Raw genomic sequence first — 14,617 nt, 5'->3', positions numbered from 1 at the left:
AAACACACATCTTCTGGGGTCTCTGTAAACATTGTGTTCATCAGATGCTATGTCTTCAAGCACATTGAATTATAAGAAATGAGTATGAATGTGAGTAGACATCTTTAAGATACAGAGTAGAAATCTGTTGGGAATTTTTTTACCTGTAACATGAACTGTAGAAACTGAACATAAACATAATCTTAAATTATTTTTTTGCCTAAAGTACAATATGATTATTGTAAAAAGGTAAAGCATTTCATAAGTGTAGGGAAGAATTAAGTCATTCTGTCTTTTTAATACCTGTTCCTCTTTCTCCCAAACACTGTTACATTTCCCTGTGTATTTCTCCAGAACTTCCAAAATTGAGCCTTGATTTTGCCACAGGAACCACACTATTTATGTAGTTTTGATAGGGACTTTGAGGATCATTTTACAGTGTTGGAGATGATTCATTTTAGATTCCACTTATGAGGAGAAGAGTTGGCTAGGCACGCTTTTCTTGGATCCCACAATCTTCTGGCTGTATACAAGTTTACCCCAAATTGTTAAACACCCAGTAAAAACTTGCTTTTGCACTGTTACATAGTGTTTTACTTTTAAATAATTCTTGGATACATTTTCTAGTTTTCTTGGTAGGAAAAATGTCAGCTAGTGTAGGTAATTGTAGCTTAAACGCTGATGAAAGCAATGGCTGCCTATCAGGGTAAGAAAAGCTTTTGGGGTGGTTAGTACCAAGTTCTTTGGATCTGGAGAGACACAAAAGCTTAACAATTTGTCATTTTAAGTTTTATACCATACTAAAGAGGTAGAGAATTGATCATTTTCATTAGCAACAAAAATTCCTGATATAGCAAATGGGTTTGGGTGAATAGAAGTAGGAAAATAATTTTCAACTATCAATGCTTAATTGAAATAAGAAAATACCTACTAAATGAATAAATAAAAAAATACTTATTGAATAAATGGGTGAATAAATAGTTCTAACAAGTCTGTAATATTTTCTCATTAATAATTGAAGAGACAGGGCCTCCCCGGTGGCGCAGCGGTTGAGCGCTGGGTTGCGAAGCTGCCCGCGGCCTCTGCGGCGCCGGTTCGATCCCCGGCTGCTCCCCGGCCACCAGAGGAGGGTCCCACATGGCGTGCAGACCTCTCCTGCCGCCCGCTGCTCCCCTCAGCAGTGTACTTCGGTCCTTCTGCCTCCTCTGCTCCCCGCTCTGGCTCTGGTGAATTCTCTCACCCTCCCGAGCTTCTGACTGTACCCAGTGCATTTATAAACAAAAAACAAACAAACAAACAAACAAACCAGCAAACAAATAAATAAAGCATGCCTCTATTAAAAAAAATAATTGAAGAGACAAATGGTTCTGAGGTCATTCATTAATTCATTCACTCATTTGTTGTTTGACCATCCATCCATCTACTCACCTTTCTATCCACAAATCTTCTCAAAAAGTACTTTTGAAATACCTTCTCTGGATATGGTACTGTGAGAGAATAAAAAAATCTAGACAACCCCAAGACATCAATGGCATCCTCAAATGCTAAATATCAACACGATAGTTGGAATTACCAGGATGGATATTTTTGGGTAATGCCTCTTTAAAATAAGTTGGTTTCATATAGACCTGATTTATATAGAACCGAAGAAAATTACCTCAAATTTATTTATTTATTTTTAAAGATGTATTTATGCACACAAGAAGTGGGGTACAGGCCAGAGGTGTGGGCAGAGAGAGGATTCACCAGAGACAGAGTGGAGAGCAGAGCAGGCAGACTGACTGAAATAAACTGCTGAGGGGAGCAGCCAGCAAGTCAGGAGAAGTCTGCTTTCACCTCCCTGACCACGGATCGAACTCATGCTGCCATGGCTGTGGACGCTTCACAGTGCTTTGTCCTAACCCCTTGTGCCACCAGGGGAGGCCCCGAATTACATCAAAATTTAAAACTGTATTCTAGGGCAACCAACAACAGGCAACTTATCTAAATGGACCTCTGAAATATAAAGGTGAACAACCATCCCCTGAAGAAACGTCAAAGATAAAGCTCTCAGAAGCATCACCCATATTGGAAGAGCGCTTGTACTGACCCGTCTATTAAACAGGAAGTTGTTAAGTAAACTCCAGGATCTACTGAGAAACTGTAAATGGGAAGTCCTTGTCTCTTAAAGAAGAGACAGCTGTTATATTAACTAATGGGTGACCAAACACTTTGCATGTATTAGGCAATGTTTAGAGAATGTATTATTTAACATAGATAATATATTATTTTAAAGAAAGCAGCTTCCGCGAAGATATATATTTTATGTTTCAAAGATCCTCTGGAGCAAGTAGATTATAGTCCTGGTATTTGTGAAAAAACATAAGAAAAAAATTACTCCATTCATCTAATTGAAAGTGGTTAGGTTTAAAAGAGACAAAGAAGTGAGCATTTAGAATCTCAAAACAAAGTTCCTGGACAGAACAGGATAAAATTTAAGCATATAGTATCTTATTCTTGCTTACATTAGATATTCCCTGTCTACATGTTGAATTTCATCATGATAAATGTCTGGATCAACATGGGCAGACAAAAAAAGTAAGATTAGGACCAAAGTCTCCAAGAAGACAGCAGATAACAGAATGGAGAGTCTTCTGAGTCTCCATTGCTTTTGATTCCCTGGACATTGTGACCCAATATAAAAAAGGTAAGACACTGTGAATACGTGTCACCAGGTTAATATTTGATCTGTGGGCTTTTTTTCTTTGCTAAATTATTACTACCCAGCTGTTGAATCTCTTTCTTTTCTTTTTTTAGGCTAATTTTATTTATTTTTGCATAGAAGAACTGGGGTGTAGGCCAGAGGTGTGGAGGATTTACCAGAGACTGAGTGGGGAACAGAACAGGCAGATTAACTGAAATACACTGCTGAGGGGAGCAGCTGGTGAGACAGGAAAAGTCTGCTGAGTCATGTTGGTCAGCTCCTTGGTTGGGGATAGAACTCATGCTGTAGTGGCTGCAATAGCTTCTGTAGTGGTGAGACTTAACCCTCGTGCCACCAGGGAGGCCCCAGTTGAATCTCTTAGAGCCTTATTATTAACAGAAGGTATGCTTTTGTCACACAATGCTTTTGTCACACAAAAGATAGTAGCTCATACTTCCCTTTACCCTTACCTTAATCACATGATAAAAGCAACAGAATAGCTTCCAAATTCTGAGTCTGTTTTCTATTTGTAGGAGAAAGTACACATTTTCTTCTAAGACACTTTTTCATTCTACGAATAAGGAAATACAAAATTTATGAATGTCAGGCCTGCAAACACTGGGTTTATGCTAATGAAGACAATGCAAATAAAAGATCCTTGTTTTTGTGTTCATTTCCCAGAGTTTAGATACCTATTCTACAAATAGTGGTTACCAGAGGGAAGGGGGAAGGGGTATGAGTAAATAAGGTAAAAGGAGTCCATTGAACGGTAGTGATGGAAACTAGAACATAATGTAGTATATATACATACAGATATTGATTTATAATGATGTACACATGAATCCTATATAATGTTATAGGCCAATACTTTTTCAATAAAAGAATGACCCCTCCCAAAAGAATGTTCTAGAAAGGGATTCAACATTCAATGAGAGATTGTACTTAAGTTTTCCTAGCTTATGGTTTTTAATACACTTCTGTACAGATTGGTTGTAAAACATGGAAAAGTGGGGTCTCCCCAGTGGCCCAGCGGTTGAGCGGTTGGCTGCAAAGCTGCCCTCAGCCTCTGCAGCACCGTTTGATCCCCAGCCACGGGCGAGGGTCCCACATGGCGCGCAGACCTCTCCTGCCACGCCCGCTGCTCCCCTCAGCAGTGTATTTTGTCAGTCTGCCTGTTCTGTTCCCTGCTCTGGCTCTGGTGAATTCTCTCACCCTCCCACACTTCTGACTGTACCCAGTGCTTCTATAAATAAATAAATACATCTTAAAAAAATACTTTATTAAAAAAGAACATGGAAAAGTAATTTGTTGAAGTTAGTAAATGATTAGCTTTGAAGACAGAGGAGATTTGCTATTACCATTATAATATCTCAGCTGAATTTTGATAGTCTATTAAGGAAAAAAAAGCATTTTAAAAGGACAGGTTTATAGGAAAAGGAGAAAGAAAAAGAGAGGCACCTGCATAATCACAGGAGGCAGGAGAGTTGCCTCAGTATCCTTTCTTAAGTGGAGAAAAAAAAAGTTACATTCTATAAAATATTATGGGCATAGTTAGTATCTGAAAATGTGACATGTTCTAGGGGAAAAAGTTGAAAACATTGAATTTTTTATTTCTAAGGCTTGTGAGATTCTATAATGTGTCATAAGAAAAAAAAAAGCCTTAATGAAGTCTTGAAACAATAGCATTTAGCCTTTATACTGTTTGATCAAATTTGTTTCTTGTTTTAAACAAGCATTTTGATTACATCAATAGTTAATAGTATGTAGCTGTTGATAAATATTAAACAAAATACTTGATCTCTTGAGTAGTTCACTGACCTTATATATTTTCTTATAAAGCTACATAGTTCCAAAAAAAAATTAGGTTTTATTAATATAGTTTTTACTTCAATTCCATTTGGCTTTTTGGGGTACCATACTGCCACCCTGTGGCTATGAGGCTTTCATCTTTCAGAGAGGTCTTGTAATTACTAACGACAGAAAATAGCTACATTAAAAACATGCAGGTTCATTAATAACAACAAATCTACCACTCTGGTAGGGAATTTTGATTATGGGGAGGCTCTGTATGTGTGATAGAATGGGATGTGTGGGAAATCTCTGCACTTTTTTAATTTTGCTGTGAGCCTAAAACTACTCCAAAAGTATTTTCTCTTAAAACTACTCCAAAAGTGCTAGCAGTATGGCTATTAATAAAATGTCATACGGGGCCTCCCCTGGTGGCACAAGAGGTTAAGCATCAGCACTTTGAAGCAATCAGCAGCCTCTGCAGCTTGAGTTCCATCCTGGGCCGGCCAGGTAGCAACCCACATGGTGCAGCAGAAATCTCCTGTCTTGCCCGCTGCTCCTCTCAGCAGTGTATTTCGTCAGTCTGCCTGTTCTGTTCCCTGCTCTGTCTCTGGTGAATCCTCATCTTCCCATGCATTTGGCCTGTACCCCAGTTCTTATATAAAATAAATAAATAAATTAAAAAAAAAAAAGTCATACAGATAAATGCAGGGCAAATAGGTTATATATATAACTTTAACTTTTAAATTGATAGATATGAAAATTGGGGTATTGTTCACAACATACAAATTAAAATAATTCTTTCTTACTAAAATGAAGCTATGTAAAATGATTATTATTGCATAAGCAAGTTTAAAAAAATAAAATTATGCCTTTACTAGAAAGCATAAAACTCAGCCCAGGAAGTGGTTTTTCCTAGAATCGCCTTCTAAGCTAAGTCCCAGGCTAGGATGAATAACTCTCCCCATTTGCCTGGGATTGAAAGTTTTCCCAGGACACAGGACTTTCTGTGCTAAAACTGAGGTCCTTCCAGGTAAACTGGAAAGAGTTGATCACCCTGAACAGGATACACATATTATTGTCTTGCTTGAAGATTTTAGCTGTCTTTGTTTCTAATGATCTGTCACAGAGATTTTTTTCACAGTTACACGCAAAAACAATTTCCAAAAATGGAGTTTATTTGAAATACAAGTTCAGCAGATTCCATCAGCTGCTTTGATCTTAGGTCAATTTTCAATTCATTTTTCTGTGAGATGTAACTCAGTCATCTCTGGAGCTCCCTGGAACACACAATCATTTTGGCCATTTTAGTTCCCAACAAATCAAAACCAAGTATACTGTCTGAACCTTATTCAATTTTAGATATCCATCTTGGTAATGCCTTTGAAATATATATAGTTATTTCTTATATTCTGAGCAACATCTAATGTAATCTAAAATATTTATTTAAGGAATGCTACTATTGTTACAGGGCAACCCCAATATGAAACTTTCAGGGCATCCTTTTCCCTCCAACACTATCACAATTGATAATAATACACTTAAAATATTATCATTACTGTCTAAGAGCCTTATTCAAATGTCCAATCTGAGCAATGATTTGTTCTAACAATTGGAATACAATCTACTGCAATTTATGGCTTATTTCCTGTGTGTTTCTTTTGGGTGGGGCAGGGAAGAGGGTGGGGTGGGTGGGAGCTACTCTAAAATTTTAATTGTGGTGCTAAATAAAATAGATTCCTCCTTAAAAGGGGCAGGACGGTTTTGATTAGATTTTCTACTCCCAAGCTAAGAGAGTCCTGTTGACCCATCTGACTAAAGAAAATTGAATATGGATGCCAATGTCAATGTTTATGCTGAGGTTAGTGTTAATGTTGATGCAAAGTTTGAATTTCTGGTCTTTAGCATCAGATATATTTAGATTTTGTTTCCAATTCACCAATAACCCAAGGATCTTTTAACCATCCTGGGCCTCAATTTTATCAACTGTAAAATGGATACACTAATAATTAGTTCATTGAGTCTTAAGAAAATAGAACAAGATAATACACATAAATGATTTCACATCTCATAGTACACAGATAGTACTCATTGAATGTGGGTTAAGAGAACATGCTTTATTATGTCTGTTTCACAATGGCTACTACTGTGTGTCAATTCAAAACTCACTGTAGAAGAAAGCCATCAGAGCCATTCTGAATTATATGTATATTTCAGAACAGGGAAATTAAACTCTGATATATAAATATAAAAAGTCAAATAGCATATCTTCAAAAATCTACCACAAACTCACTTTTCCTTAATGACTATCTTGTTGCATTGACAACACCGCCTTGACAAACGGGAGCCGTGGAACAAGCTGTAGGAAGCAAGATGCTACCAAAGAGCAAGTTCATGGCCTTTTTATTGATAGAATAATCATACAGCATCAGTTGTGAGGGGAAGGAGGACAAAAAAAAAAAAAAAAAAAGGGAGGGATGAAACTAGAAAATGTGCTCTGTCATTTTATAGTACCAGTTTTGAGTCTGCCCTCCAGGCACTTCTCATCTGCTTGATGACTTGGTATTTTAATTGAGATCAAGCCCTAGATCCCTCCCTAAGGTTTCAATCTTATCAACATGGCTTTCCACTGATCAGCTTCTGGGGTTCCTTGTCATACATTGGTCCTGGGGCGGGGCGGGGGGCGGCAGCAGGGAACCCACTTCCAGTGTTCTGGGTCATACCTTCTGAATACCTTGAGAAGCATAGCCTTCCCAGGGTGATCAAGCTTTAAGCTCTTGGTTGATTTGAAAGGCACCTTGTAAGGTTTGGCACCTATGACTTATTGAAAGGGCAGTTCTGACCTTGTACAGGAATGTAGAACTGCAAGTAACTGAAAATGATGGCCAAACAGGATGCTTAGGATTAGCAGACCCACACTATCTTTTTTTTTTTTTTTTTTTTATTTCTTTCTTTCTTTATTTGTTTGTTTGTTTTGTTTATACATGCACTGGGTACAGTCAGAAGCACGGGAGGGTGAGAGAATTCACCAGAGCCAGATCGGGAAGCAGAGCAGGCAGAAGGACCGAAGTACACTGCTGAGGGGAGCAGCGGGCGGCAGGAGAGGTCTGCACGCCATGTGGGACCCTCCTCTGGTGGCCGGGGAGCAGCCGGGGATCGAACCGGCGCCGCAGAGGCCGCGGGCAGCTTCGCAACCCAGCGCTCAACCGCTGCGCCACCGGGGAGGCCCCTCCACACTATCTTTTTAATAGCAATCATCATTGAGGAACCCCAAGCAGTTTGCTCCCTCTAAGTGGGCAGTTGAAGGCTAGGCCTGCTTCCTGGATGTGGCAGTGCTGCACTGGGCTCCACTCCAGGTGGTTGACTAGTAAAGCTCTGATGTCTGTGGTTTTGTTATAGAGCAGCCCCGATATTGAACGGGTTCCTGGCTGTGGGTCCTCACCTGCGTGCTTAAAAGGGATTTATGAATACTCCACTACAGACACACACAAAAGGTTAATAAAAGGTTTATTTACAAGGGAAAAGGAAATAAGGAAAATGTACAACTCAGGGAGAAAATAGGGAAATAAAGTCTTTAATGCGTCCTACCCGATCCGCTGACCTGGAAACCCAAAGTCACTCTCAGAGCTGGCCAGACGTTGCGAGCTGGCGGAGATCCAAAATGGGGGGGACCCCCAAAGCCCTCGTGTCTGCCTTTCATATCAACCTGGCTGCTTAACCCCACCCTCAGGTCCCAGCTACCTTCCCTTTGGTGGTGATGGGATTTGGAGTTCCCAGTGTCTTTGGCTTTGGCCTGGGGTGGGGGTGGAGTCCACAAAGCTTGTATGGAATTAGCTTTAGGACATCCTTTTTCCCCTAACAGTTTGAACCTAACCAGCTTCTCTAAGTTCAGCCTTTGAAATAGCAAAGTAAATATTATATATTCCTAGTTAGAGGGGATTCACAATCATTTCACATTGCAAACTTGTTCCAGATAGCAACTGAAATCTTTGTCTGACATATATGTTGCAGTGTTTATTAATATAGATCAAGTGATTTAATAAAGTCATGTAGATGCTTCCTAAGTTTTAAATCAGCTTCTTAGTTCTTCATCCTCTATGAGTTTAAGCAGTACTTTAGCATCACAGTAGCAACAAGAACTAAAAGAAAGCACTTTGATCTCGCCTGTAATCTTTACTTGGAAGTGGACAAAATGTTCTTGTTGAAAATATGCAAGTGATTTTGAGAAATCTTTTTATGAAAAGTAAAGAGCTAAAGAAAACAATGCTTGTGCAAATATTTCTAATTTATGAACAGATATTAGCAGACTGTTACATATTATATATAACTAATATAACTAATATAATACATTATATATATTATATTATATTATATTATATATAATATAATATATTATATATAACTAATATAACTTATATTAGCAGACTGTTCCAAGCACAAGCATAAATCACAATTTTTTTTTCATTTAACCGTAAATAAAATCATAGAGAATTTATATAATGCTGTTAAGAAAAAAGAAACTACAGGCCCCAATGGAGTCACTTGTGCTAAATCCCACATCAGCAAACCAAGACTTAATACCTAACCTAATTGGGGTTTCAACATCTCTCAGAAATGTAAACTTTAACTGGGGAAATTAGATTTCCTTGTCAGCACAAATGAGATAATTTGCTTAATAGACCCCATCTGTCACTCAAATAAAGCTAAGCCTGCCTGAGACAATCCCCTCTTTCCCAATTTTGCTTGTTGTCTAGAAAATCATCTGTATTGTCCAGCTCCTTGGAACTTGTCACTGGCTACTGGCATGCTGCCAGATTCATGAATCTTTGAATGAAGTCTATTAGTCCTTCAGATTTATTAGTTGGATTTTTGTTTTTTAACAATGCTATAATATCTGAAATCGCAGCCTGAAAACTTAGTCATCTATCCCTGCAAACCTGACCTTTTCTTTTTAGAAACTATTACCAGAAAATAACTAAATGTATGTCTGCTTTGTCTTCTCTGGCTCCAACTCAGTGATGATAGGGATTTTTATCTGTTTGGTCATTATTGTCTTTATAGTGCCTTGCATAATCCTTGGCAAATAGGAGGTACCCAATTACCATTGAATACTCATCCAAAAAACTATGATGACTAATTTAACCAATGAACTGAACAACTTGAATATCTAGTGATAAAACTCTTAAACATGCAAAGAATTAAAAACTCACCATGTGTCAATCACTAAAACTTTGAAATTGAATCTGTCATTTCCATTTATAGGCAAAGAATTTGAGGCAGACAGTTTTTAGGTAATACCCAAGGCCACAAAGTTCAGAGTTGGAGCTAGGATTGGACACAGGCTAATATGGGAGCCCATGTTCTAACTATTTCCAGGAGACAGAAAAGGTGAAGCGTTGGTGTTAGAGACCTGTTGTGGGGAATAAGAGAATTAAAATGCATTGAGATATACTAGGCTCTCCGTACTTGTTTAGAGTTAAGAACTATTTCTTGATGTACCAATAAACTCTTTTACCAGGGCAATAATGTTTGAAGCAAAGAAATCTGAACGATACTATTCTTCCTTTCCTATGTGAAATTCAATGTATTCTTAGAAGAACATATTGAAGTCTGAAGTTGGTATTCAAAGCTAATTGGTTTTGTGCTCAGACTAATTAGTCATACTGGGTAAAGAATCACAAATGATATAGTAAGTTATTAGTAGGGTTTCCTTCTCCTCCCACTTTTATTGGTTTCTCAGTATCTGCAATAAGGTCAGTTTGGAGTTTGTCCCATATCACTCGTGGTCTAATAATTACAACTATGATCACATATTTCTTAAAGTGTGTGGACTTCACTGATAGACAAAAGTCATAGGGTTGGTTCTCACAAGTCTGCCTCCTTCAGTGGCTCCCATCTCTTACTGAGGTTCCCTGCCCCAGTCCCATCCGTACTTCCTCTGCCCTTTGCCCACCTTCTATATATGGCAGTTGCTTTCTTTTTCATGTCCAGATATTCCTTGCCTAAAGCAGAGGTTTGAATCAGCAGTAATTCTTGTCCAAGGGCAGGGGGGTGGTGGCAGAAGTGTGCAATTGTGTATATGTGTGATCTTTGAGCACATTGGTGGTGCCGCCAGAAACAGTGGGCTGACTGGGGTCTAGCTCCTCAGGTGAAGGAGAAAACCATACTATGTACAAAGACTGGGGCTACTCTTGTGAGAAAAAAAACAGTGACAACCCTATTGTAGACTCTGGCTCCTCTGTCTGGAGTCTAGCAGAAGAGGAAAAGGCTCAGGAGCCTGACTTTGCTTTTTTTTTTTAAAAGACAATTTTTAAAAAAGATCTAATTATTTATGCATACAGGAATGGGGGTATAGGCTAGAGGTATTGGGGGTGTGTGTGAGAGGATTCTCCAGAGACAGAGTGGGTAACAGAACTGCAGACTGACTGAAACACACTGCTGAGGGGAGCAGCAGGCGTGTCAGGAGAAGACTGCTTTGCCATGTGGGTTGCTCCCTGGCTGGCCGGGGATGGAACTTGTGCTGCAGAGGCTGCGGACTGCTTCACAGTGCGGTGCTTAACTGCTTATGCCACCAGGGAGGCCCCTAACTTTGCTTTTGAAAACCTCCTAGTTTTATTATCTAAAGCAGTTTTAGATAAAACTTTTCTAAAATTTTTAGAAAGGGCTACCTCTAGATAAAACTTTTAAGTGGTCATCTTCCATCTGGTCACAATCTCTTGAAATATGTGCCATTAAGACACAATGTCTTTGGGGCCCGCCCACACGGTGCCGCAGCGGTTGAGCGCTGGGTTGAGAAGCTGCCCACAGTCTCTGCAGCGCCGGTTCAGTTCCCAGCCACCGGGCAAGGATCCCGGTGGATCCTTGGCGCGCAGACCTCTCCAGCCGCCTGCCACTCCCCTCAGCATTGGACTTGTCAGTCAGTCTGCCTGCTCTGCTCTCCCCTCTGGCTCTGGTGAATTCTCTCACCCTCTTGCACTTCTGACTGTACCCAGTGCTTGTTATAAATAAATAAATCTTTTTAAAAAAAAAAGACACAATGTCTTTTAGTCCATAATGAGATTTAAGAGGTTAAAAAATGCAAATACATAGGAGATTTAACAAATAAAAAGCAACACTTTTGTTAGAAAGAAAAATTAAGAAACTGGGTAACTGGAAGTCCTTGGTACAAATATAAGAATGGCAGGGTCAGCACTGAGCGTGGGGTGCCAGCATTTGGAACCTAAATATTCACCTTGGAGGCCAATGCCTGTAACTGGAGAAAGTTAGGTCAGCAGCCACTGCATGGGAACAAGGAATCAGAGCAGATTACTTATGAAGATATAAATTTCGTGATCTATCTAGCACCAGTTTATGGACTCCCAGACTCTAGGCAGTATCTCAACAAATGGAAATTAGTCAAAAGCTCAGTGATGCAGTCTTCACCTAGGATTGAAGGTGCCTTAAATTCTGACCAACGGTAGGATTGAAACCCCAGGTCTAGGAACAACATAAATAAGAAAAGTGGTTGTGGGGCTTCCCTGGTGGCGCAAGCAGTTAAGCACCACACTGTGAAGCAGTCCGCAGCCTCTGTAGCACAAGTTCCATGCCCAGCCAGCCAGGGAGGTGACCCACATGTCGCAGCAGACCTCGCCTGTCTCGCCTGCTGCTCCCCTCCGCAGTGTATTTCAGTCAGTCTGCCTGTTCTGTTCCCCACTCTGTCTCTGGTGAATCCTCTCACCCCACCCATCTCTGGCCTGTACCCCAGTTCTTGTATGCATAAATAAATCTTTAAAAAAAAGTGGTTGTAATGATAAAGATGAAGATGTCCCAGAGGAGGTGATATTGGCAAAAACTTTACATCAAAGGACCTTTGGAAGACATTTCTTCTTTTTCATGTCCCACCAATAAAATTAAATCTAGTGAGAAAAAAGAATGTACTCAGCTTTTCAAGCAAACACTTAGTGGTCCCTTTTGTTAGTGAAGTAAAAGTTCAAGTATTATTATTTGTGTTAATAAGGCTAAAGATACTGGTAACAATGGTGAAGAAGACAAATTTGGTTAGGATGAGACAGTCTCTTAGGCACAGTACTTTATTCTCTGATTTAATAGTATATTTTGTTGAAAAATGGCCACATTTTTCAGAACAAAAAAACAGGTGTGACTTCTTTTATCTACATTCTTTAAGATGTAGAAAATGAACAAATAGCAGATAGACAGAAAGTTTGTTTTTTTTCCAAGAAAACATGTTTTGGGTCAGTCCTGGAGTGGGTGCTAATCATCTGTATGCCATACACCAGTTTTGTCAACATCTGCTAAAAGATATTTAGTTCAAAACAAAACCTCATGCATGTGTTGCTCCCAATGAGACTGCATGCCATTAATAGGCTAAATTACATTTGAGATAAGCTAATTAAGAAGACAAAAATTTATTTAATACTTTAGATTGTTGCATGAAAGAGCACTAATACAAAAGCTATCTGACTTTAAATTGCTAACCTTGGGCCATGTGAAAAGTAGTTATCCAGAATGACTTACTTATTCAAATTCTTTGCAGACTTCAAATTCTTTGTTTTTAGTATAACTTTATCTTCATGTTAGGTTAATTGAAATTTTGTACATGATTTCCTTTCCAAGGCAGCTATCTTAGGTCTCTGTGGTGGCGAGTTTCAGCTCTCTGTCTTAATAGACCTGATAAGGTAGGTGTTTTAGTTAATATGTAGTAAAGTTCTGAAAGTACTTGAACATACTTCCTTGTCTGGAAGTCACCCTCAGAATATTTGTCTATTAATTTTAGCTTTTTCTTTTTCATTTAAAATATGTATTTGGTTACAAATGGATCTGTTTTTTCCCCTCTACAGCATAACTTGATTTAGGCACGTATATTTTTCCAATAATCCTTGGTTAGTGTTACTGTTTGTTACCACACTGATAGACAAAACCCAACTTCCTGCATAGCTGAACCAACCTCAAAGAAGTGAAGTGGTGGATGACCCATCAGAGCGTTTCACTTTTGGACTGCACGTGTCACATGCTTGCTGAAATGCAATGTGCGTTTCTACTTTGTTTACTTTCCATGAGAAGTGCTCTTCTAAGCCGAACCTTGAGTCAGTCGGTGACTTTCTTTATGGAAGTATAAGGAAGCCAAGTTACGAAATAGCTGCTATGTGAGTGTTATAAGAGATTTAGGATTAAAAGGTCTAAACTAAAAGATCTAAGTATTATTTTAAAAGGCAGAGATATTCTAACACATCACTTTCAACTGAAGGGATGAAGCCCAAAGAATTCATATAGAGATATGGAGAAAATGGTCATTTAAAAACACACCATTGGTGAAGTGATGAAGAACCTTCTATGGCTTATTCGGCAACTTGTCAATTTTGCAACTCTTGGCTGCATATGGATTTCTGTGGCACAGTGTACAGTTTTAAACAGCTGCCTAAAGTCATGTGTAACTAACCTGGTAAGTTTTACTGTTCTAATATTTGTCTTTGCATGAACTGAAACATGTAGAACTCAGCTTGTTATAATTCAATTATTTTCTCTATAGATGTTCTCTGATGAGAAGTGGTATCAAGGCAAGGGATGTTATTTTTGCAAAATAAGTTAGGAACATTTATAATTAGAGAAGGTAGGGCAGTGCTATTTTTTTTAAATTATCTGTTTCCTAGATTTTTTTGGGGGGGTGGATAGAGGATTTGGGCAAAGTAGGCTTAAGTAAAATCAACTTTGCATGCTTTAGAAATATAAATTTATACTCATTTATTACAAAATCATTTACATTGGTCTTGAAGTATGAAATAGGTTTGGCCACAGAGCAATGCCTTCTGGTTGCAGACAGCAGCACTATTTATTTGTGGAAGGACGATTGTACCGGGAGGCACAGGACCCTGAAGGCAGATGCAGATGCCATAGAGGGCATTTGATTTTTAAAGCAAGAATTATTTGTGTATGCCTTTAGTTCTTTTCTTTTCTTTTTTTGGTAAATTTCTTTATTTGTTTCTATGAATTTATACCCTTTTTTTGGTTGAGTTTTTTGATTAGAAGTTTATGTTTGCTTTCTCATTTTGGGTGTCACCCTTCCTCTCTACATTGCATCTATCTTTTCAGTTATTATGACTTTGTTGTGCTTAAAAGAGTCACTAAGTCAACTTTAGAAACCAAATGTGCTCTACTCAGTGAAATATGCAG

The 14,617-nt window shown here is 38.7% G+C and overlaps 1 protein-coding gene across 1 annotated transcript in view; it reads left to right on the top strand.

Moving 5' to 3' along the window:
- Positions 1 to 13,766: 13,766 nt before the first annotated feature.
- ROS1 (ROS proto-oncogene 1, receptor tyrosine kinase) overlaps positions 13,767 to 14,617 on the top strand; it is an 87,251-nt gene continuing 86,400 nt past the window's right edge. Inside the window, exon 1 of the mRNA XM_037520973.2 lies at positions 13,767 to 13,889. Coding sequence (XP_037376870.1) covers positions 13,767 to 13,889 — 123 coding nt within the window. The remainder of the gene's footprint in view (positions 13,890 to 14,617) is intronic.

This window comes from Talpa occidentalis, unplaced genomic scaffold (assembly GCF_014898055.3).
Source record: "Talpa occidentalis isolate TD23 unplaced genomic scaffold, MPIMG_talOcc4v2.1 talOcc4.2, whole genome shotgun sequence".
Taxonomy (NCBI): Eukaryota; Metazoa; Chordata; class Mammalia; order Eulipotyphla; family Talpidae; genus Talpa; species Talpa occidentalis.
The sequence above is the reverse complement of the archived record's forward strand: the minus strand, read 5'-3'. Positions and strand labels throughout refer to the sequence as shown.